The sequence below is a fragment of the Phoenix dactylifera genome, chromosome 1, assembly GCF_051530095.1.
Source record: "Phoenix dactylifera cultivar Ajwa chromosome 1, Ajwa_hap1_PhDact_Kaust_v1.1, whole genome shotgun sequence".
NCBI lineage: Eukaryota > Viridiplantae > Streptophyta > Magnoliopsida > Arecales > Arecaceae > Phoenix > Phoenix dactylifera.
The window spans coordinates 64,649,432-64,674,741 of NC_143190.1; the positions used below are offsets into that span (position 1 = coordinate 64,649,432).

Here is a 25,310-nt window from a genome sequence, read left to right on the forward strand (position 1 = left end):
GGGTCTCCCATCCAGCTGTGTCAGTGACCAGATTTGCCTTTATTTCCCAAGAGGTTCCAACTCCCTGACTTTTTCAAGGTGAATTTTGATGACAATGCTGCTGATTGGGGCGAGAGGAGAGGTGTGGGCTTTATTATCAGAGATCACCATTCCAGGTTTGTGGTGGCTGGCGGTCGACAGATCTTTGATACCTCTATCATTGGTGCAGAGCTGCGGGCGGCATGGGAGGATCTTTCCTTTGCGAGGCACGCTCTGGGTGCAGAGTACATCCACCTGGAGGGCGACTCGGCCTCGGTGATAGAGGAGATCTGCGGGCGACTCTCAGAGTTGGATGGGCAGTTCATGCTCCTTGACATACGACGTATGGCAGGAGATTGCGGCTCCTATAGGGCCACACATGTGTACCGGAAGGCCAACTCAGCTGCTGACTGGATGGCTTCCTACGCGGCGCATCACTCGGAGGAATTTCTTTGGGTGAACCATGCAAATGTTTCCTTATCGCTCAATTTGCTTCTGTCTTTTGATTTTCTTGGCTGTACTCATATACGTTTAGTGTGAGAAGCCGGTGTACCAAAAAAATAAAAAAATAAAAAAAATAAGAAATTTGGATTATATGAAAGGTAATTTTGGTAAAATTTACATTCACAATGGAATATATTCCATTGTTGAAAACAACAATTACTATAATACTCTAAGCATTTATATAATAGTCTTCAAGATCGTTTATCATACATCATGTAATTCATTATTATTAAAAGTAAATATTCATGCTAAGAGTGGCAATGCTTTGGCCCGAGAGCTTTTTTAATTTTCTCCGAAACGCGCGGATCTGACAGTCCAAACGCCCTGGCCTGAGCCGGGCAAACAACGACGGCAAATCTTTTCAGAACGCTTTTAGAACAAATTCCGTGGGATATCGGCGTTAACGAATCTTGACGCAATTCAATATGAAATTTCACGATTAACGCGGACCAGCGGCGCACCGTACCGTTCTCGATTGAACCATACAACTCTAGTCGGTGCGCTCCTTCATCGCTCGACCCCAAACTCCTCCGCTTTAGTCCAGAGGAAACCAGGATGCCGGAGGATCGCCGTGTCGCGGTGGACGGCGGAGGCCCCGCCGGAGACGAAGATATCACCGATCTCCTCCCTCTCCCCCTCGTCCGATCCCAGCTGATTCCCCCTGCTCCCAACCGCCGCGCGTCGGCGATCGACTGGCTGCCGGACTTCGGCGGTGCCTCGTGGATCGCGTACGGCGCCGCCTCTCTTATCGTCATCTCCCACTTCCCGTCCCCTCTCTCCCCCCATGAAACCCTAGTCGGTCCTTTCTTCCAGCAGGTCATCGACCCGCCGGTCTCCGCTGCCGGAGACGGCCCCGCAGCCGTGAACGCCGTCGCCTGGTGCCCTTCCCGCCCGTCCGAAGGAGAGATCGCGGCGGCCTTGGGGAGTAGCATCTGGATGTACTCGCCGGTCCTCGACAACGAATCCGGTAAGGGAAAGTTCCTGTTTACCTTTTCTTTAGAATTCAAGAACTGACTCTTTTCCCCCAGAAAATGGTCTCAAATCTTGCTATAAGTCCATTTTATCCTTCTTTATTTCTTGGTTGTTTTTTTGAATGTTGGTCGTTTGTAACTTTATCACATGAAACGTTTCTTGATCTTTCTTGAAGTTTGTTTCTGGTTAGCATAACCTTATATTTTGATTTCTTTGATGTGATTGGTAGCCTGTCAAGGGAAAAATCTAAAGATTTCCCTTGGTTCGAGTTCAGGAATGCGTGCTGTAGTGGAGTAGTTGAAGAATCAACGCTGCACCTAGTATCATGTAATGGTATCTACAATAAACGAAAACTATTTGAATAGCTCCTAACTCCACTGATGCCTTATTTTCCAGTGGATCTGGCTCCATCTTATTTACCATGTCTCAATTGCTGTCTGACGAACTCTGTTCATGGCTTCCTTGGACATGCAACTTCTTGTTTTCCATCAGTTATTGGATATAGTCCAAAGCCAAACGGCTAAAGTGTGATGACTAGCCTTGCATCGCTCTATCCTTCAATCATTCTACTCCTAAGCTTTCTTACTGTATGCATTCTTTGCCTTTCCCAATTTTGCCGCAAATAAATGATCAATCTCATATCTTCATCTCTTTAGTGCAAACTTTGCACAAGGTTGTCTTTCTAGTGTCTATTGACTTAATATCAGCCAACTTCAGTTCTTTATCATGTTTTTTCATTTCTATTTCATTGAGCCTATTGCCCCGATAGTCCTATTCTTCTGGATCCATACACCTTCATACTTTTGAATCGTTCCCTTATCTGTACCTTTCAATATATGTTAACATTTTTTGTTAGTAGGCCACATGATTTCCACCTCCATTAAACACTCCTTCTCTTGGGCAGCAATCTCATTTAGGTTTTGTAGTTTGAATGTTGCTTTGTATTATCTAAAGGAGCAATGGGTATCTCTGTGGTGGGTAACTGGTGCAACATGTACTACATTCTTTAAGATGAAATAGTCTCCCTCTACCAGTGAAATAGTTTCACGCAGACCACAGAAGCAACACTTAGGGCGTCCACAAAAAGGTTAAGTGAATAGCATCTCAAGTTATGGTCTTTACGAGCTCACGTGTTGAGTAGTCTGGATCATGTTGCCATTTTATAGTTGTCGGTGTTATGAGAGTTTGACTAAATAGTTAAACTGTTCTGCACTGATATATCTTTATTTTTTATTTTTGTTTAGCAAATGATAGTGGTTCAAATCTTTATCGAGGAAACTACTATAAATTATAATATGGGATCTCCTAAAAACTTATAAGTTCATAGGAAATGAACTGTAATTGCACATCTGACATTTCCAGGTTCTTTCTGTTGGAAGCAGACTGTGGACATTTCAGAGACCTTTACAATAGAGGCCATCGAATGGACAGGTTCTGGTGATGGGTTGATTGCAGCTGGTATTGAGGTGGTTTCATGGATAAGAAGGAGCACCTCTTGGGAAATGGCATGGAAGTTGAGAGCAAAGGTGCCTCAATCTCTTGTTTCTGCAACCTGGTCTGCTGAAGGACCTGTAGCAACAGCTGCTTATTCATTGGTTCATTCCAGTGGAATAAGTGCAGAAGTATTCTCTTTTTCAAGAGAGGAACATAAGTGTGTTTCAGTCTATCACAGGGATGGGAGTTCTGGAATAACAGAAGTTCAGCTCCATCATCCTCAATCTGTTTCAATGATTCAGTGGAGGCCAACCACTGGGACACAATTAGAAAAGGATGCTTCACTTGCATCAAGGGATGTGCTGTTGACATGCTGCTTAGATGGAACTGTAAGACTGTGGAGCGAGATTGACAATGGGAGGGCTAGAAAATTCAATAAGGAAGCACATGATCTGAAGACAAGAAGACAATCTTACCATGTTATTGCAGTAATTGAAATAAACCAGTTTTTGAGGGGAACTCTTGGAGTAGACATTTTCATAAAATGGGCAATTGAATTTGGTGGTGTAATTTGTAAAGGTGAAGGAGATAGTATATATTTATCATCGGTTGGTTCTGATCATGATCAGATTGGCAAATGTGAGTGGTTGATAAGTGTAGGCCCTAGATCCTCTGTTACTTACTGGGCAATCCATTGCCTTGATGACATTTCCCCCCCACGTTCTCCACGGGTGACTTTGTGGAAAAAACAAAACATAGTGGATTTAAAAGGGTGCAATTTTTCTGATTCTGACTTCTCAAATTCTAAAGACCAGCCTATCCTTGTTAAAGTTGTTGATTCAAGGAGCTTGCTTTGTGGCCCACCTGAGATGTGCTCTTTGCTTCAGTTGTTGCCCAATAGTTCAGTCCGTTGGTCACAGTTATATAATCCCCTGCCAAATGATACAGAGGATAAATCTTTATGTAAATTCAGTAAGGAAAGAAGTCTTTCATGTTTTTCAGGTGGAGTTCTAAATCAAGATGGACACACAGGGAACATCATACAAGTTGCACTGCATCCATATAGTTGTGAAATTGAACTTGCTGTTTCATTGGATTCTGATGGTTTTCTTCTTTTCTGGTCCCTTTCTGCCTTCTCCAATTGCACCTTGAGTATGCAAACAGTTGCACATCCTGTATGGAAACTTTTGGGGAAAGTTACCTTACGAGATCTATCCACTGATATTGGATATTCATGTCTGACCTGGGCACCATCAATTTTGCATGATGAGCGGTTCCTTCTCCTGGGAAGTGCAGATGGAATTGATTGTTTTATTGTTAAAATTTCTGAAAAAGGGGACAATGTGTTATGTCAGAAGATGTTCACGATTCCCTTTTCTGGCTGTAACCATGGAGGACCACCAGATTGCATTTATTCAACACCTTTAGCTTCCAAATGTGGGCTATCTTTTCTTTCTAATAGTTTCTTGTTATTTTGTGTATGGACGACGAAGTTTCAAGCTTTATCATGGAAAGTTGCACTGCACTCTGAATCTCCATCTGGAAGCAACGGGCGATGCGGCTGTGATGCCAAAGGCATTGCCAGTTCAGAAGAAGGGAGATATGTAAGTTCTTTTGAAGGTCAAGTGTACCATGCTGCCATTTACCCAGGCTCATCAGACTTACCAGCTCCTCAAAATTGTGATCAGATTACCAGTGTTGCTGTAGTTTCCTTGGATAATTCTATACTACCTATCCAACAATCTGCAGCTTCTTATGGTGGTTTATGTAGCGAGACTGTTAGTTACCACATGGCTACAGGCTGCTCTGATGGCACTTTGAAACTTTGGAAAATGTCTTATGCAGAATCTCCTATTCATTCCGAGCCGGAAAGGCTCCTTTGGAAGCTAGTTGGAATGTTCACAGCACATCAGGGCCCGGTTAGTGCAATTTCTTTATCTATTCATGATAGTAAAATTGCGACTGTCAGCATGAATGGTCATAATAGCACTGCAAGGCTTCATATCTGGGAATCCATATGCCTGATAGGTAGTGGGGGTTTTCTGTTAGAAGATGCAATAATATTAAAAGGGCCTGTTATTGCTATAAATTGGTTATCTATTGGTAATGGCCAGTTGTTGCTCGGAGTCTGCCTACCAAATGAGTTCCATGTATATTCTCAGAAAACATCTTCTGATCAGAATATGGTAAAATCGGAGGGATTGAAGGAGATGCATGTTTGGTATTGTCTTGCACTATTTCATTCTTACCCTGTTTCTAAAAATTTCCTCTGGGGATCAAAGGTGACTCCTGTGCTTGTTCACGAGAAACATATTTCTGTCTTAAGTCAGTGGCTATTCAGAGCAGAAAGTAAGTGTAGTGAAAATCATTTTGTTATATATGTTCGTAGAATGCAGAAAATCTTTTCTTATGTTACTAATATTGAAAGAAGTGTTTTTTTGACACAGCAAAGCAATCAAAAAATGCGAGTAATAAGGAAAATGGCCTCAAGGACCGCACTTTCTGTTCAGAGATGTCCCAGGAACAATATTATTCTGATACCAAAAGGGGTTTGCTCAGCATGATAGATATAGCAGATAGGCTACATGCATATTTAGTGGTTTATCACCCCAGGGCACTCATTGAATATCTGTATTCAGGTATCATGTAACTAGCAGATAATTGTACAAACTTGTATGCTAGTTAATGAATATAAGACAGGTCATCATCTCTTTATTAGATTTTTAGCATTGTATATCAGTTCATATTTAAAGATATGAGAATGCCCCTTATCAATTTCCTTGTTTTTTTAAATACTTACGATATCTGCGAAAGCACCTGCTTATTTGTTGTTCTTATTATAAATAATATATTATTATCTAGTCTTTACGTAATGATTTCTTGTATTTATTCCTAAGAGAGTTACAAGGATAGATGCTTGCTGTTCTCTTGCATAGGTAAGTAACACCTTATAATTTAGTGAAGCAGGCATTCTAGATGATTTATAGCACTAACCACCATGCATGCTGCATAGGATAACTTGGGAGGTGATTTGAAAAGTTTAGTCATTCCTTCATAAATTAAATACTTGTTTTGGCGAGTTCCTTTAAAATTTATTTTGCCAAGAATGTGAATTGTGTTCTCCAATTCGATAGAAATAAAGCTAGTCCAAGTAGATTCAAACTAATCGATCCCACAAGTCTAATATGGTGACACAAGCTGTATCTATTGATCGATGTAATTATAAAGAACAATAAGGCCAATAGGAAGATGTTATTGGTTTTATCAGTCGACATTAAAAGGAATTTGATGATGCAAATTGACTCTTACCATAAAACTATGTGCTTTATGCATGGGTAACAGAGAACAAAGTACTAAAAATCTAAATTATTATTTTTAATGTTTCACTCTTGTTTCTAGGAAATAGAGTGGTTGATCTAAGCTGTCCATTAATTATGTGTAAAAAAAACAAGCCATCCATCATAACACTCATGAATGCTAAACATTTCAGTGGTTGACAAAATCCAAATTTTCCATCAAATACTCTTTTCTCTTGAATCATCCATCAACATTGCATAGTATGGTATTACTTTTATCAATAAAAGGGGTGGTATTGCTACCACCCATTGGACATGCCTTCCACTTGATTCAGTCACATGCGTCACGTAATTGGATATCATCCATTCAGCATATAAACATATAACTCGTGAGACAAATACTCATTCCACTTGAGTCAGTCATAATTATGATGGGATCACCAGTTGTCCATCAAATACTCTTGATGGGTTACGTAGGTATGAGAGAGGGAGAGAAACAGATTGGTGGGCTAGGGAGGGGGGTGTATTTTGCAGATAAAGGCAACGGTAAATGAGATTTACACACACACACACATACACACATAAATTATATGTATATATGTGTGTGCGTTTGTGTATATATAGAGAGAGTTTAGGTTTTTGTTGGGTGAGAAGGCATCCCATCAGAAAGGTGTGTCTTTGTCTTATTATTGGAAGAAGGAGAAATTTGTAGCCAGCTAGAACTTCTCGCTTCGCCACCCACATTGTGCCACGATAAGACGGATTTTCCTCCTTCCACTTTTTGTAATTCATAGATATCATAATTCAGTTCTTTTGGTTTGCATGATTTTACAGCCTGTGCTATTTGTGATCATTTGATTGATCAAAGCATAGGATAATACAAAAACCATGAGCTTGTTTCTTGTACTGTGAATTGTACATTTCCATTTACTGCCAAGTTCTTCAGCTACAGCTTTAAGCTCTTTCCAAAAGATCCATAGGTTGAATTTTAGTACCTCTGTCCTTTTTTCCCCCTTTTCCCTTTTGAAAGAGAGGCATTTTCTTTTGACCTTATGTAACTCTCTGATCTGTTATTGATGTTACTTTCATCTAAAGAATGAATCCTACCCATTTCTAGGTAATTGGAGACATGCACAAGTTGTTCTGAAGCATCTGGTTGAATCTATCAAGTCTAATGAAACTTCCACTACTATTCTGGGGAGCAATAATTGGACATTTTGCCATAACATTCTAGAGATTCTTTTATCTAAATATTCTGAGGACACTATCTCTAAAGAGTTATGCAATAAAAGGTTACAATGGGGTCGAGATGTTAGTTCTGAAGTATCTAGTTTGCAGTTCCAAGGAAACATGAGCTGGTCTATGGCAGGTGATTCAATGGCTAATGCTCCTAAAAAAATTTCTACTGCCACCTCTTGGAAATCCGAGTTCATTTATTCTCTCGAGAACTCTCATGACATTTCTTTCATTAAAGACATGGAAAGAATCCAAATCCTTGCAGTTGTTGATCTTCTGGGTGAAATTGGTGATTCAAGCCATGCTTCTGCCTATGAAAGTCTTGACGAACCTGGGCGAAGGTATGCTGGATGCTAACTGCCTTGGTAGACACATATCTGCATGAGCTTTTACAAACCTAGACTATTCAGTTTTATATAGCATGACCTAGTGATTGTTTTATCTTATTGAACTTTATGGGATTGTTAATGAAGATGCTTTTATTTGGTGCAGCAGTTTATTGCAAAATACATTATATGCGATTCTAATTGGTGGATGTTTATAATTCCTCTTTGATTGCGCACGCGCATGAATATGTTTAAAAAGAATACTAATTTTGGTATTTATATTATATGTGCTTGTATGTGGATCATGCCTTTAGCATGCATCTGAATTAAAGGTATTTCAATCCTCAATTCTTGAATATAGCCAACTTGTAGAGGCATTAAATCTAATGTAGAAAATATGGGAGGCCATCCTTTCCCCATTATTGGTTTTGGGACTGCCTAGTGATTGATGAAGAAAAAGGCTTTCCATAGTGTTCCATACGGTAGCATTTTCTGAAATTTAACTGTTTATAGTCAATTATTTTTACATAGAGCTTAAATGATGGTGCACCAAATGCAGAGCATACTGCAATCTTGACCACTTTTCCCTCTTTAGAAATTTGTATATATTCTACCTCTTAAGCAAGGTCCGCCGAGCCGGTATTGGAGGGGGTACCAGATGGTGATCAATTCAGCACAGTATGGGTATGTACTGTGCCGTTCAAGGTGTACTGACATAGGGAGAGCCGAAGGAGGGGGAGAGGGAGAAGGAGAGAGGAAAAGAGAGAGAAAGGAGGGAGAGGGAGAGGAAGGAAGGGATGAAGAGAGGAAGAGGGAGGAGAGGCCGAGAGAGAAAGAGCATCTCGAAAGCCCTCATGACTAGGGGCATCCCTATTTCGTTTCGAAACAGGGATGCCCTATTTTTTTTGGTAAATTTCGAGTTGAAGTTCGTATATGGTTTGCCGACTTTCTTCTGAGTGAAGTTAACTAACTATTTACTACAGTTTGAAATTTACAAAAAAAATGTATGTTCTAAATGAATGGGATGAACCGTTTCGATAACCGATCGGTCTAGTTCGGTATGCCCTATAGTATGTGGTACTGTATCGGATAGTACCAAGCGTATGTACCATACCGGTCTGGTACTGGTCCCGTATCGACACTCGATATACCAGGCATACTGTGTATCGTACCATACCGAGACTATGCTAGTGTGGCACCGGTACGAAGTTTGGTACCAATACAACGAACCTTGGTATGCCCCAAACTAGCCGGTTCAGTGTGATTCAGCAGACCTTGCTGCTAAGTGTCAGATGCCTTTATCTAGGTTTTAGACTGAGCGGGTCTGCAACGATTTGAGCTATCTAGTTTAGCATGCATAGTTGTCAAAGGCTCAAGGTGCACTAAGTTGCCAAGGTCTCTTGGAGCCTGGGTGCAAGGCACAATGGCATCGGTTGCGACATCGAATGAGACTTATCCAGGGAGCAAAGACTTCGATTGTCTTTTGTCTTTGAAGGAGTCGAATGCAGCCAAAGGCGCATGTCTTGACAAAGTTAGGCCAAAAATATCAATATACATATTAATTATAATGACTACATGCTTTTAAATATATTTAACAACGAAGACTCCTTTCTTTACTTATGGCTGGATGTTAATTTAGATACCTGCATCTTTTAGAATTTGATGAGGCACGCCTTAGCATGCTCCTAGCTGCTTGCACCTCACATGCCTTTAGTACCTTTCCAGTGCCCAATTAAAGGGGCCTTGCCTTAGTAGAAGTGAGGTGCTGGGGTCATGCTTCACCTATGCAAGTGCCTAGGCACGCCTATCAAAACATTACTAGCGTGTCATATAAATTCACCGAATCGCAGTGCTATTACTTGTTAAGGACCAATATTGAGAGGAAATGACTTCGCATTGAATCTCAAAATACAGATTCTAGGCTATTAATGTAATTTCTAATCTAAATTTAAGTATTTTTATGCTTCTCTGTAACTTGCCTACTTCTTGGATATTAAGATGTTGCAGTTAACAGCTGCATCTAAAGTATTATAGACTGAGAAACCCTTTGTGTCTTTATAGTTGCCCTTTCAAGTTCTGTTACAGTCCCCTTTTTTTTTGCAGATATGACTTTGGTTTTAGCCTGATAGGATTGATCTGGGATGCTTCCGTATCCCTTCTTCACAAAATGATGTCCCTGAAATGGTGTCACTCTCTTTAACTAAATGCACACGATTTTTGTGGCATATCTGACACTTCTTTTATATGATGTCTATCTTTTCAAACTTATTTGAATCTAGTTTTTCTTAACCGACTTATTAGTATCTGCACTGTTTGTCTCTGAAGGGCTTAATCTATCAAATTCTAAATCCCTTATTAAGAGTTACCTCTGAATTCTCTTCAATTGCTTTATTTAAAATCTCACTATTTTGTTGCATCTGAGATGCTGTATTGCGTATATTTGCTGATACATGTCATGCATTTCTTTTATCATTACTAGTGCAAACATGAAGATTCGAAGTACTTACAAATTTATCACTTATTACATTAATTACATTATTTTGCTTCTCTCAAGGTTCTGGGTTTCTGTCCGATTTCAACAACTATTTTTTCTTCGAAAATATGGGAGATTGGCTGCTGCAGAAGAGTTTGTTGTCGACTCTGGGTTGGTTGCATGGGCCTTCCAGTCTGATTGTCAAGATGATTTGCTGAATTCTGTTCTATCTGCAGAACCGTCTTGGATAGAAATGCGAAATTTGGGTGTGGGACTGTGGTATATGAATGCGTCGCAACTGCGAACAAGGGTAGGAATGCACAATTTCCAGTAGGTTGCAACTTTTACAATTAATGCTTGTTCTTTCATCATTTTCTTGACTACTTTTGAGGTTACTACGTAATTTTAACAATTTGGTTTAAAGTGTGTGGCTTTCACGGGGACTGAAGCATGTGGATTGCACAGGAGATTACAAGGCAAAAAAAATAAAAAATTCATGTTACCAAGTGATTCTAGCTGTCAATTAACTCCTGCTGTTGTTTGCTACGTTTATGAATTGGCTAATCATAATGATTGTTGGCATCTTTTATTTTGTTATCTCATGATTATTTTCTTGTTATAAGTATTTCTTTAAGCTTCTAGTTGGTTCAGTCTGCTTTTTCCGCTTGCCAGCAAATTCTTTGTCCTCCATTTTTAGCTCTTCGTAGGCATTTATTTTCTTTGGATCATTATCACGCTTGAAAAAATTTATTTGACCATGGTGATGGAAAAGCAGATGATCATAGAATATCTTGAACAAGAACCACTAGGAGTGTGCATATTTTCATATAGGGTTGCACATGCTACATGCTTCAAGTTTTGGCTGGTTTCCTGTACTTCGGAAAAAGAAAAAGCCTTTTAAGTTTGATTATGCGCAGGCTTTAATCTTTGTTGTCCCCATGGAGCATTGTATTGATTAGCACTTGCTAGCCACTGCTTCAATAAAATGTGCATAAGATTTCAGTATTGTAAGCTATCAATTCTTTTACAATTGCACTCTGGATCATATCAAGCTGATTAGGTATGTTTAAACATGCAGATGGAGAAATTGGCAAGATTGCAATATCTGAAGAAAAAGGACCCAAAGGACTGTGCACTTCTATATTTAGCATTGAATCGACTTCAAGTTTTGGCTGGCCTTTTTAAAATTAGCAAATATGAGAAAGATAAATTGCTGGTTGGATTTCTTTCACGCAATTTCCAGGTATTGTAGCATAATATGTAATTTCAATTTTACAAGCATTAACTCTTTACTGCTTAGACCCATATATAAATATAATTGTTATTGTTTGAAAAAATCAAGTCTTTAATTCATCCAAAACTAGTTGCCACCAACATTTAGCACAATCTGTTGGCACCTCACTCCTAAGGCTTGCCTCCTGGTTGGCTGAACTGCTCAGTTTTGGGCATACCTAACCAAACCAGCCTAGAATGGGGATGGCTTGGGCTTTCAAAATGGGACAGGAGGCGAACCGGTCCGAACTGGACCAAATCGGGCTGAATTGATCGGTCTACCCGGTTTGGGGTGGTATTGACCCAGTTCATCCCGGCTGAATCTAGTCCCCCTTATAAAAAAATCCCCAATTCTCCATTCCTAATCTCTCTCTCTCTCTCTCTCCCTCCCTCCCTCCCTCTCTGCTTTCCTTGCTTCTCTCGATCGACCACCATCGCCTCCTTCTCTGACATGGCCCTACTTGGCATCCTCTACAGAGACGTTGCCTACATCCACCTTTTTTGATGTCGATGCTCCACCAACTCCACCACATCTAGCATCACCATCGAGTACCCATACCCTCATGCCACGGCCCGCCCCCGCCTTGCCCTACCTCTCCGGGTGAAGCATAGGGGATTTGGCACGGAGGTGAGTACCATGTTGGGTGTTGGTACGATATAGTATGATATTATATGGACTTGGTACTTGACCGACATGGGTGATGGTACTGTATTGCTAACAGTGCTTACCTTTCTGGAGGTTTAGGGTTCAAATCCTTGGTATTGTTATGAAAAAAGAAAAAAGCAAATCAGAACTAGTGGATGGAGGTTCACACTCTTTTATAAATATCCAGTTCATGAACAGGTAAGGACCTTGGTTATAGATTTTGTTGTCAGCAGATGTATTAGTAGCTGCATCTATTGCAAGAGTTTATAACGTTCTGAAAGGATTACAAAGATGCAAACATTCATTTTTCTTTTTTTGTACTGATAGTTAAAGTTGTCAATGTTAATCTCATTAAATTATGCTCACTTCCTGTTATTTGTTTAAGATCTTTTGTATTTGTTCCACTGATGTGAGTTTGTTTAATTCATCTTCAAAGAGTTTTTCATAGTTGTGTCGTATTTGAGACACACTGCTACTGATTTTCATCGCTCATTTTCTTTAGGAAGAAAAAAATAAAGCTGCTGCACTGAAGAATGCCTATGTTTTAATGGGAAGACATCAGTTGGAGCTTGCCATAGCATTTTTCCTGCTAGGAGGTGACCCTTCTTCTGCTGTCACAGTCTGTGCAAAAAACCTTGGGGATGAACAACTTGCTCTTGTCATTTGTCGACTTATTGAGGGTTATGGAGGGTCACTAGAGCGTCAGCTTATATCAAATATTTTGCTTCCTAATGCCATTGAGAAAGGGGACTACTGGCTTTCCAGCCTATTTGAAGTATGCACCATATACACATTATATTTGTTATTTTGTCCCAGACATAACTCTTTTTATGATTGCATATACAGTATCTTGCTAACATCATGTTGTATCTGCAGTGGACTTTAGGGAATTATTCTGATTCAGTCAAGGTACTATTTGATTTGCACAATGAGTCACTGATTGATAAGTCTGTAACACTGTGTGACCGTCCTGCCTTTTCAGACCCAAATATTGGTCAATACTGTGTTGTTCTTGCAGCCAAAAATAGTTTCAGAAATTCTGCTGGTGATGTTCTGGCTATGATTTTGTCTAAGTTTGGAAGATTGTTGGCTGCAAAAGCCTTAGACAGATGCGGACTCCCTGTAAGTTTTTTCTGGCTGAAACTTGCACACTTGTCTTTTTCGTGATGATTGGGCAATTGAAATGTGGAGAGTAGTGACATCTGCTGCATCTGACTAGTTTAGACTTGTATTATTAACGTTTGATATGGAAGAACTGTTTTGTAATCACACAAGCACATACATATGTAATATAATTTAATATATGATTTGTTTGTTTATATGTTAAGTTTCTTATTTTGAGAAGGGGGCACATCTTTTAGATGGAACTTGAGACACATCATTATGTCATTTATGTAGTGGGGGGTGGTTTTTGCAAGGAGCCAATGTATCCTTTTGGTCATTGGGGATTCAAATGTTGGCAAGAGAAGAAAACTAGTTTGTGGGTAGGTGAATTTTGATTTAGAACGGCTACTTTTGTGTTGATCAGAACTTCAGCATGCACATAACTTGGGTATGGCTTGATTATTATGGTTAACTTTTGATCTTTGGCTTGGTGACAGAAAAATGGTTACCTACTTGTTTGTCTTTTGTGTTGTATATTGTGGTCCAATCATGCAACACATGTTGAGTTTACAGAACTGTGCCTGCATACAGCTTTGATATGATAGGGTACTAAAATGAGGTTGCGAGGAGAAGGGCGGCAATGCAGGGGCAGAGCTGCAACTTGGAGGGTGGTGCATTTATAGGGTGGAATTGGGGATTGTTTGGCTTCTAGTGTTCAGTTATGCATAGGCTGATTTGTAGAAAATATTAGGGATGCAAAAAGAGCTGAATTCGATAGAGAGATGCTTGAATAACACTAAAACCTTAAGGAGGTGGAGAGGTACACATGAAGAAACATGATTTAGAATGCAACTCTAGGTAATAGATTGATAATGGGTAAAAAGGAATCTGATAAGACTTTAGATATAATTGGTTTTGAAGGTGGTGATTATTTCTTAAAAATTAAGTGTTTTGGTGGGAAAAGCAGTTCAGTACACACAGACAGATATATAAATAGAAAAGTGCAATTTGATGTGTGTGATTGTTATAGGTTGAAAGGTATGTGTTGCTGGGTTTGCTGCAGATCAGAAAATGTAGGTTCTGGGTCTACACTGTCAAACTGCTGCTGGTCTCACAAGAGCTTTAACTTTTTTAGTGAAATAATATGTGATGAAGTTTGTTTAAATGGATCGTCAATTTCGTCGATTTTGCCGGTGTTAAAAGAAGATGCAGATGGTTCAAGGCTGACTATATTATGGGCTCTTAGTTCATAATCCATAAATTCATGCTAATATTTTGTATTTCCATATGTTCTTTCAGCTGTTCACAAATGGTTAGAAGCTCATAAATCGGATTCAATTCCTGCTACCTTATGTCATTAGATTTCATATACAACAATCTATTATTGTGACAAGAAGTTAAGCAGGTTCCTCTTTTTTGCCAACTTATGTGAAAGTTTTTCAAATGGCTTACAACCTACATGATAATGCGCATGTAGCTAGAGACTGGTCTTCTTAGTATTCCCATAGTACTATTGCTCTTACACCGCTTTTAGCACCATTTATTAAAATGAGACATTCTTGCATTGGTGAAGTCACAGTTTTCTGTCCAACAGCTTGTATAGAGTGCTTCAATTTGTTCCTCAAGACTGATCAGGTATTCTTTCTTTTCACTAAGCTTGAAGCATTGGAGTGCTTATCCTCTTCTTTAATCATTGAGGGTAAAGATCGAGGCAGTTTGATAGATATTGCAAGTCACAAGATTTTTCATGGAATACTGAATCCTTTCTCTAGTGGTGCTTGCAACTGGCTACTGGGAGATGTGGCTCTTGAATTGGAATCTAATGTTAAGTTAAATATGGCATTGCAATACATATCAAAAGTGCTAAGGGATCATCCAAGATGGCCTCTCAGTAATCTAGTCTCGTCCAGAGAAATGATTATCTACAAGAAGCATGATACTTACCAAGATGAAACTCAGACAGGAGAGTTGAAACATTACCTGAACAGGCTATTGTTCACGTTTGAACAGAAGTTCTCATCGAACTCAGTTGACTTAGCCAACATGGTAATAAGATGGAACATCAAGACCTTTTATATTCTTTTTACATACTTTAATTTATTTTCTCATGCTTAGTTTCTCGTCAATTAGTGACTTTTATTTTCAAAGATTTATTTCTTTTTTTGGCACTGACTCGCTGTTTATCTCTACAGATCCTAATTTTTGCCTGCAACAAGGAATTATTATTTCTTGGATACCTAATGTTACAAGTCAATATTTCTCAAGAAGATGAAAATGATCATCATGGTCCTCGAAGTCCTTTCTTAAATCCTGCTCTTCCCAGGCTGCTTTTGAAGGCAAGCAGGGAAATATCCTATTTTGTTGCTCGATATGTTGTCTTCTGTTGTTTCTCTGATTCTGTACTGAAGCTGGTTTACAACAGAGATTTCACATCTGAAAAGGACATGTATGGTCTGGTTCATACTAGGGATTGTGTTCTGCAAAGTATAATCTACCAATTGAGGATTTTCAGGTTAATTTTAAAGCAGTATGATAGAGAATATTCTACAGAAGGTGTTGCTTTAAATTCCCGTTCTGTTCTTGATCTTGTTGAATATTGTATATTTTTTTCATCCACTTGGTTTAGGAGACATTTGAAAGGACTGATCTTGATGATCCATCCAATTTTAAATGCATTTGTCAATGGCCAGTCCTCGTTAGGAGGTATGGCAGGTGAACTAATGAAAGCTTTACATCAGACATCAGAGTTGATGTTTCATGATGCATCAGGAGATAGCATGGGATTTATCCCAGATGCTATTTGCCAACAAAAGCAGCTTGAACAAAGCAATTCTTTAATGCCTTCCATATCAGAAGATGAAAAGTGGCATCTTGTAGGGGCTTGTTTATGGATGCATCTGTCAAATTTCATGAAGAACCACTTTAGCAAGTTCCCAGTGACTGAAAGGCCCAAAGATGAGAACAGTATCATGGATCTGATAAGTCTATTCCCCCTTACTGTTGCTAAGTTACTAGCAGCCTCATTGTCTTATGTTTCCTCTTCTTTAGTAAAACAGCTTGCATCATTCCTTAGATGGAAAGCACTAAAGGGTTTACCTGTAACTACCATTGTATGGTTAGATGAGTGTAGTCAGTCTCAACCAGGCTTCTTACATCATTATTTAAATCAGGAAGTTGCTACTTCACAATTGCCCATTGAGGACAGCAAATCCTTTTTCAACATGTTGAGGGAAATTTCTTTGAATCCTCAGGATATTTGTGCAGAGTTTATAAAAGAAAGAGCTCCTTGTTTTCCCTGTACTAGCAGGAAGCTCTTTTCATCCTGGAAAGATATGCACGCGGATATCTTTGCTGAGTATGAAAATGCTGCTTCAACAAACAATAGATTGGAAGATAGTTGCACTGGTAGCATTCCTAATGACGGAGCAAAATCAATTCGTAGTGGCAGGGTCTTGGACACAGATGGCTTTGTGGAAACAAGATGGAAATGTTCAAGTTCCCCAAGAGACGCTACTTATTTTTGCAATCCAAAGGAAGTTGCTAAGAGAAGTGGGGAACTTATTGAGGTATTAATTTTATTGTTAAACATGTTCAGCAGTTGGAAATTTACTGTATGAGAATCTTTTTCATGTTTTTTTCTAATATAGCAGCAATTATTTTTTGATACCTTGGTACCAAATTAATCTTTACTTCTGGAGATGACAAGACAAAATGTCTCTAAAGCTATGCATTGGAAGTAACTGTTAACTATTTTTTCTTCATACAGGCAATTTGTTTCAACTCCATCAATGAGCAACAAGTTGCGCTTGCAAGCAACCGAAAGGTAACTTCTGTAAATTCAAGCATTCTTTTCCAATCCATTTTGCAAGAGGAATTTTATGCAGTTGTCACTTGTGACAGTTGTTTGTGGATATCTATATGTGCACATCTTTAAGTTTAATTACATTTCTTCGTTTTCATATATAAATGTTACACCTAAAGTTCAGAGTTTGTTCTAGGGACTTCTTTTCTTCAACTGGAAAGCAGAAAAACCTTTGAAAGAGCAAGCAGATTATATCTGGTCGGAGTCTGATTGGCCACAAGATGGGTGGGCTGGTTGTGAATCTACACCAATTCCTACTTATGTTTCTCCAGGTGTTGGTCTTGGGAGCAAAAGAGGGGCACACCTGGGGTTGGGTGGAGCAACAGTGGGCATAGGCTCTTTGGCAAGACCAGGGAGAGACTTGACGGGAGGTGGAGCTTTTGGAATTCCAGGTTATGCTGGTATTGGAGCCTCAGGTCTTGGCTGGGGGGAACAAGAAGATTTTGATGAGTCTATGGACCCTCCAGCAACTATAGAAAACGTTCGCACCCGAGCATTATCCTGTCATCCTTCAAGGCCTTTCTTTTTAGTTGGATCTACCAACACACATGTCTACCTTTGGGAGGTATACTTGATGAATATTGCCATACATCAATAAATATGTATATACGTCCATATTATTTTTTGTATATTTTCTGTCTATGAACTTGACAATTTCAAGAAATTTTTCCATGTCCAACAAGCATTAAAATTTAACAATAGTGGGATGCAAGTGAATTTTCCTTGATGTTCTTTGTGATCCAAAATCTTTCTTCTTAAGTTAAACTTTCTTTATATAGATACCTCTTGATAATGCATCTGTATAACTACGAATATTTTTTACTGTTGTGCACTGGCAAGTGGTGGTTGCAAGGAATTAGTGGGAGCCTGCAAAATGGCACGTAAGCAGTCTGTATTTTTGATCTATTTACGTACTGGCATAGACTAAAATAATGCATAAAAGGACAATATAGTAAATTATCCTTAAATATTTTCTATTTCTTGCAACTCTCTTAACCTTAAGATGATTTGCAGATTTTGTGATGATATAGATGGACTGACCATGTAGCAAGTAGTAGATCTAACAATGGAAAGGGAAGAGCATGAAAACAAATAATTAGTGTCAGTATAGTTTGGTTTAAATGCATATCATGCTTTTCTCTTCTTTATATGTTGTGACAATTTTCTCTATCATTTTATGCAGAATAATTTATTGAATCATATATGTGTATTTTCAAACTGTGCAGTTTGGTAAGGATAGAGCTTTGGCAACCTATGGTGTTCTTCCTGCTGCTAATGTTCCCCCACCTTATGCGCTTGCCTCAATATCTGCCTTGCAATTTGACCATTGTGGACACAGATTTGCTACTGCTGCATTAGATGGCACAGTATGCACATGGCAACTTGAGGTTGGAGGGAGGAGCAATGTCCATCCCACTGACTCGTCCCTCTGCTTTAGCAACCATGCATCGTATGAACCTCTCTATTTCTCAAATGATTTTGCTTTGATAACTATGCACCTCAATGGAAATATCTGATATTTTCAATTTCAGATTATTGTAAGTAGATTGGAAATGGTTTCAGGGATGTTGCATATGTGGCTGCGAGTGGGTCAATTATTGCTGCAGCTGGATGTAACTCAAATGGCGTCAATGTTGTTGTGTGGGACACATTGGCTCCACCAGCAACATGTCAAGCATCTATTATTTGCCATGAAGGTATTGCCTCGTTTGTTACACTGCATATTATTTTGCTATTTATTTCATTTGATAATGAGATTGTCTCCCTCTGGTTTTCTTTTCATTCAGCTCGTTATCTTATATAAACAGCTTCCTACAAAACCTTATCATCTGTTTCGTGGAATGCCTTTCTCTTGCCCCTATTTACCATGACTGTAATTCAACACTAGTTTCTAAAGCATTAATGCCTCTTTGATAACCAGTCAAAATTTGTTCTCTCTGTTGAACCCTCTCATCTTTGAGTTGTTTTTCTATAGCAGGTGTCTTGATATAATTAGTGGAAAAGGCTTTGGTGGTGGTGGTGGTAGTAGACCAAATAGACAAGAAGTCCATGTCATTAGTGAGGTTGCAATTGTTGTCGTGACATGCCCCAACCAACAATCTTCACAGCTTTCGCGTACCATAATTTACTCTCCCAATGACCACATAACATTAATGCTGAGACTGTAGACATGTGGATATATAATTGGTTAAACCAAACATGTCCTAATCTTAGAAGAAATATAAATCAAATAAGGACCTATGGAAATGCTAAGTGCACCTTAATGGATCTGTAATGAAAATTGAAGGTTATAAGAATAAGTCAGTGAAAATGTTCTGAGGATAAATTTCCATGAGGCTTCCTAATTATGCTAGGAAATATTACATCTTTCTAAATATTACCAATAAGTTCATTTATCATTAGGCAAAAGAGAGATATGGGCTTGGTGCTGTTTCTTGGTGGAAGCCTTGCGATTGAAAATTTACTTGTATAATAACTAATTCCTAACATTTGTCGCTGATATAGCATACATGTCCTCAATAATTTAAGTGCTCTCTTTATGCTTTTTGTTCCTTCGTAAGCATTGGTTTCTAATAATTTCTGTATGGTTTATTTATTTTGATTTTTTTCTATTTATTTTGGTTGTTGAGTTGCACCTTCCAACTTAATAACAACATGTATCTATGATGGTAAGCCATACAAAATGAACTAGGCTTTGGTTATTTTGTTCCACGTGTTAAATATAATGAATGGATAAAGAGAACATTTGATTCCACATGAAAGAAGTACACAATTTGAACCTCTACCATAGACCTCTCATGAGCAAAGCCAGATCTATGAAATTTGTGCAATTGAGATCCCTTGGATTATATTCTGAATTCTTATATCGCACAAACTTGTTGGCTTCAGCCTATGGCTTTAAATTTTAAAAATTGTTGTATATCCCTTTTGCCAAGCATTTCTTATATTGATTTGAGACATCTAAAACTTTTCATGCATGCGTGTCCATGCACATGCAATGTGAGGACCAATGCGAGCGTGTTTTAAGCCCACATTGTTTGTGCACTTACAAAATGTTGGGTACTTATATAGGGCCAAGAAACTCAAGTAATACCTCATGGCTAGTCTTCTTAGGTGAGGTTCTTGATTGTTATAAAACCTCTCGACTAGCCTTTTTGACTGAGATCCTTGATTGTTACAAATAGTATCAAAGGGGATCTAGCCATGGTCCGTATGGATTAGGGGAAACTGCAGCATGGTTTTTTTTGGAACTGATCATGAGATAATCATGGTGTTTATGATTTGATTTGATTGAGTTTAGATTCTTAGCCCGTCGAGGATGTTGGGGTTTAAAAGAGGGGTCTATGTGAGGACCATGCAAGCATTTGTTTAGGCTTGTATCGGTTGTTTGTTAACAAGATCTTGGATACTTTTTTAGGGCCAAGGAACCCAAATAATATTTTCTAGCTAGCCTTCTTGAGTAAGGTTTTGGGTCATAACGTCGGAATCTCTACAAGACTAATTTGACTTTAATTTAGTCAGGTATTAATGTATAATATTAAATTAACTAATATGTTTTAATCAATTTTCAAAATTTACATTTTCATATCTCATGAATAAATTTCCTTTTTTATGCAAATTTTCTAAATAAGTTTCTATTTTCTTTATAATCTTTTGGCCAGGAAATGCCTTCTTGGAACTTTGGAGAAGTTAATGAATAATTTGTGATTCATTGTAAGGATCTTCTTGAGGATCTTGTTAAGGACTTTTAACCAATATGTTCAAGTTGTTTATTTCTTTTTCTCTTGCAAAGTTTCATCCCAGTTCATGGTTTTTCTCCTTCAGCTGTGTTAGTTCACCTGCTACAAAGCCGTTGATCGTCAAATCCTTAGTTAAATGTTTGTCAAATAGATATATAGTTTTTAGCGATTAAAATCTCTTTTTTTTCCGTCCTTATTCATCCACAGGGCACATCATGGATTTGTTTCAATTAATTCCATGACCTTGATGATTGGTGACAGATTTGATGTCATCAATGCATGTTGTATCAAGATTGGAAGGTTGCTAACAAATGATAAAACAGATAGTACCTAGCACGTGCTCTTCTTTTTCATGATGGGAGCTAGCATATGCTCTTCATGCCCCTTCTTTTAAACCAATGGATGGGTTGGGGATGTTGCATTTTTCCAAGGCATTCATGAGATTTGCATTGTATATGCAGTTGGATTAAGTCATTCATTTCTTTCCCTATTTTCACAACCATGGGCAAAAAGAGGCCTAGGAAATCAGCAAGATAAATTAAAGAAGTGCAATCGCAAAACTAGCTGGCAGATGTGCACATTAAAGAGTACTTGAACTCTGTACACCAATTATTAATTTAACAATTTTATTCGTTTTTTGTATCAATACAACTATTCATATAAATTTTTAATGAGGAACTTGTCTATTTTTTGAAATACACGATGATTGTCTAGTCTTCTAGAAGGATAACAATTGGATTCTCAATATTATTTGATTGAAATGGATAAAATCTTCTATTATCATTTTGCAAATCTGACTTCTTGTGTTATCTGGAAACCTTTTCCCCGAGTCCTTTTCTTGGATGTTTCTTGGGTGAATGGTTCTTTAATGATTGCTTTGTTGCGCATCACAGAACTGTACCTGTTAAACATGCAAACAAATTGATTCTTTAGTTTAATCTGATTCTCCCCTTGTGTATCTGTGTTGCTGAGCCAAGTGGTGATATGTTCATTAATTCTTTCTTTTAAGCATCTAATTCTTACTTATTTCCCTAAACAGTGCATCTTTTAATTGCAAGTACCTGTTTTTCATATGAAGGTGGTGCTCGCTCTCTTTCGGTGTTTGATAATGATGTAGGAAGCGGGTCAATTTCACCCCTAATAGTAACAGGGGGAAAAGGTGGTGATGTAGGGCTGCATGACTTCCGCTTCATTGCCACTGGAAAGACCAAGCGGCATAGGCATTCTAACGAGCATGATTACCAGCCCTCTACCTTGCATGAGATGAACTCAGGGACTTCCAAGTATGGTGAAAATACCAATGGAATGGTATGGTATATACCAAAGGCTCATTTAGGTATAACTCTTACCTTTGGCATTTGCATTTTATTAGAAAACTGGCAGCTTTGCTAATTTGATTTTCGCTTGGTGTGACTGAAGGAAGTGTCACCAGGATTTCAACTATCCCGAATACTAGCTTGTTCTTAACTGGCAGCAAAGATGGCGATGTGAAACTTTGGGATGCCAAAAGATCCCAATTAATTTTTCATTGGCAAAAACTGCACGAACGGCATACTTTTCTTAAATCAAACTCCAGAGGCTTTGTGAGGGTAATCTCTTTAAAAGGAAGGATTCTAATTTATGCCTTTCTCAGTTAAAGCATTATTACCTGATCCAACTTACCACTCATGATGCAGGCTGCTGTGACAGACATTCAAGTCTTTTCCCATGGTTTTCTTACGTGTGGTGGAGATGGTTCTGTAAAACTGGTCCAGCTCAAATAATCTCTCACACAAAAGTTTCATAAAATCTAAAAGAAGAAAAGAGACCTCCCTTCAGATTGAGTATGGGTTGAATGGATTTTCCCCATTGAGCTTCATCAAGAACCTTCGAGATCATCTACCACTCATGATGCAGCCTGCCAGGACAAATATCAAAGTCTCTTTCCATGATTTTCTTGGGTACAATGGAGATGGTTCTGTCGAAGTGGTCCAGCTCAATTAATTTCTTAGACCAAAGTTTGGCATAAACCAAAAGAAGAAAAGATCACCCTTTAGATTGAATGGGTTTAAATTTATTTTCCCCAGCAAGCTTCATTGAAAGCCTTCAAAATCATTTCAGATCTCATCCAGTATTATTATTGGAAGTTAATGGGCATTCAACCATCAAGTCCAAGTATTTCAACTCATTTTATATCTTTAGAAGTCCCACATTCTAACTTTTCTTCAGTACAGGTACCTGCCAGCAACTGTGGTTTCTTATGATCTCCTATTCATATCTTTGGGCTATGGCCAGTATGTTTTCAATGCTGCTGAAATGAGTTGTATCGTTATCAATTGGCACAGCTATATCATCTCAAACTGCAATCTTTTAGACATTCGGCAAATGAGGTGGGGCCATTATGCTGGGGTAATACCTGACAGATTAGCAGCGCTTGACCTAATTTATTTTGATCCACCTGATATGACCTTCTCTATTGGATTGTATACCAATGGGAGCTTGACACGTTAGCCAGCATAGATTTGCTCTCAGACTTATTAGAAGTCGAACACCTAACCTTTGCTTCTGGTACCTGTATCTGCTTTTCTTGCCAGCAGCATGTCTACGGCAGCTTGTTTTGTTATCAATTTCATTCTGAGTATGTATGATCTCAATGCGGGGGATGCTCAGTTCATTGTAACAAGTATTTTGTACAAAATCTGTCAGCTTGCATGTGCATATCTAGACTGAGTAGGGACAGATCATCTATGTCTATTATTTGCTGAATCTTTTTTCCTTTTGCATGTTAGTTTTGCAGGTTAGTTCTATATTCCTAGTTAGGGTTAAATCATGTAACCCTCTATCTCGTATTCCTTTATTGGGGGTATTTAGCGTCCTCAATAAGTACTCCCTGGATTGAATTCTCTGCGCCAAGTATTTCTCCTTTTGGGCACGATTGTTGGTCCGAATTGTTGGGTTGAACCTACTAGTCTATCCCACCAGATTGCTGACCATGGAACAGTTCATTGATACTTATGGTTGTCAGATCAACACCGATCGAGCGGGCCAATGCTTCATGGAGGCACAGAAGACCCAATTCTGTTGGCACATGGAACTTTGAGCTGGTTTCCCTTCCTCTCGTGTTTAAGGTTGCATGGTTGGGGGGAGTGGGGCCGGTGGATCGGTTAAGATGATGTGGTATGTTTGTATTTGTATCTTCTTAGATCAATAAACCATGTTTACTTGGATGATTCTCTGATCGGCGTGGTAATTTCTCTGATCGGGTTCCTTGGTGATTTGGATTCCCCTTGTAAATAGATGGTTTAAGGGCTGCTTGGCCATGGTTTTCTCTTGCTTTTTTAGGTGCCTCTACTTCCCCGCGTGCTTTCTTTCTTAGAGTATTTCCATTGTGGGTGTTTATTGCACGAAGTTCCCTCCGGTCACATGTGTGCCGGAGCCTTGGCAGCCCCTGAGCAATAGGTCATGGGTGCTCTGGACTCAAGAGTGCAAAGAGGTATGTGTGCTTGATCTCGAGAGGTTCTCAACATCATGAAAGGACTTTCAAGAGGTTGTAGTGATGATTTTGGGGGGTTTTGCCATCCCAATTCTATTGTTCTCCAGCTCGCTAGCAACTCTAGCATTGCGAGATGGAGATGGGACGGGAGTGGATTGGATTATCTGCGATGCATATTATGGCTTCTTGTGACAGCCATCCATCTCCAAAACGCGTGGGGGCTATCTCAACTCGTGAATGGAGAATTTCAACGCAAGTCATGCTTGGTACCATATAAATACAGGCATACATACTTGGTATTTGTCTAATAGTAAAATAAGAAACATAACGAAAGTCATCTATTGATGCCTGTGAATTGGCAAAGCAATTTCAACTATTTTTCTTATAGCAGCACCTCTATTGCATATATATTAAAAATATTACATGAGTTATAAATCTACATCTTGATTGTTATATTTCAGATTTTTTTTGCTACATATTTATTTAGGATTATTTGATTGAATGTGAATCCTCTCTAGTTGTTACAATTTGACCACTTATCTTTTGCATATCGGACAGTGATAGATGATCGTATGAGATAGAAAATGTACATTCATGCGATGAAAATTATGCATGATACGAAAGTGGCAAATGATGTGAATTGGATTTCCCAGGTTCTTTTGGACATACGAAAGATAAAATCACTTTTTTGCACGATGATAGATGACTGCACAGCGACCGATGATTAGATGAGATAGAAAATGTACATTCATGCTATGTACAATTACTCGATGAAGCACATGATACAAGATTAGAAAATGATGTGAATTGGATTCCCCTTGGTTCATTTAAGACGTATAAGAAATATATCACTATTCGAATTCGAACAGAGAATCTCTGATAGAAATGCCGACTAGCTGGTACAAATTATATTTTAATGTTATACTGGATACCATATTAAAGAAACAAAAAGCTT

The 25,310-nt window shown here is 38.7% G+C and overlaps 1 protein-coding gene across 6 annotated transcripts; it reads left to right on the forward strand.

Moving 5' to 3' along the window:
• The first annotated feature begins 1,014 nt into the window (after window positions 1–1,014).
• LOC103713736 (transducin family protein / WD-40 repeat family protein) lies at window positions 1,015–23,628 on the forward strand. Of its 6 annotated transcripts, none has more exons than XR_015972538.1 (18): window positions 1,015–1,489; window positions 2,857–5,277; window positions 5,376–5,567; window positions 7,342–7,801; window positions 10,341–10,569; window positions 11,338–11,502; window positions 12,680–12,952; window positions 13,054–13,299; window positions 14,938–15,327; window positions 15,474–16,847; window positions 17,048–17,104; window positions 17,280–18,024; window positions 18,158–18,244; window positions 18,370–18,593; window positions 18,707–18,840; window positions 21,962–22,219; window positions 22,303–22,472; window positions 22,560–23,628. XR_015972538.1 is itself a non-coding variant. In XM_039128561.2 (17 exons), the coding sequence occupies exons 1-17, from the start codon at window positions 1,078–1,080 to the stop codon at window positions 22,644–22,646; spliced, it is 7,560 nt and encodes a 2,519-aa protein (XP_038984489.2). In that variant the 5' UTR covers window positions 1,015–1,077; the 3' UTR covers window positions 22,647–23,628. The 6 variants fall into 6 exon arrangements, 4 of the variants coding, with proteins under 4 accessions (XP_038984489.2, XP_017699904.3, XP_038984490.2 ...); XR_015972546.1 differs by having other exon boundaries at window positions 17,280–17,708; XM_039128561.2 differs by lacking the exon at window positions 18,158–18,244 and having other exon boundaries at window positions 17,280–17,708; window positions 21,923–22,219.
• Window positions 23,629–25,310: the final 1,682 nt, after the last annotated feature.

Coding starts and splice junctions, on each gene's coding strand:
- LOC103713736 (XM_039128561.2), top strand. CDS start 1,078: ATGCCGGAGGATCGCCGTGTCGCGGTGGACGGCGGAGGCCCCGCCGGA. Junction 16,848..17,047: donor GAAGTGGGGAACTTATTGAG/GTATTAATTTTA, acceptor TTCTTCATACAG/GCAATTTGTTTCAACTCCAT. Junction 17,105..17,279: donor CGCTTGCAAGCAACCGAAAG/GTAACTTCTGTA, acceptor AGTTTGTTCTAG/GGACTTCTTTTCTTCAACTG.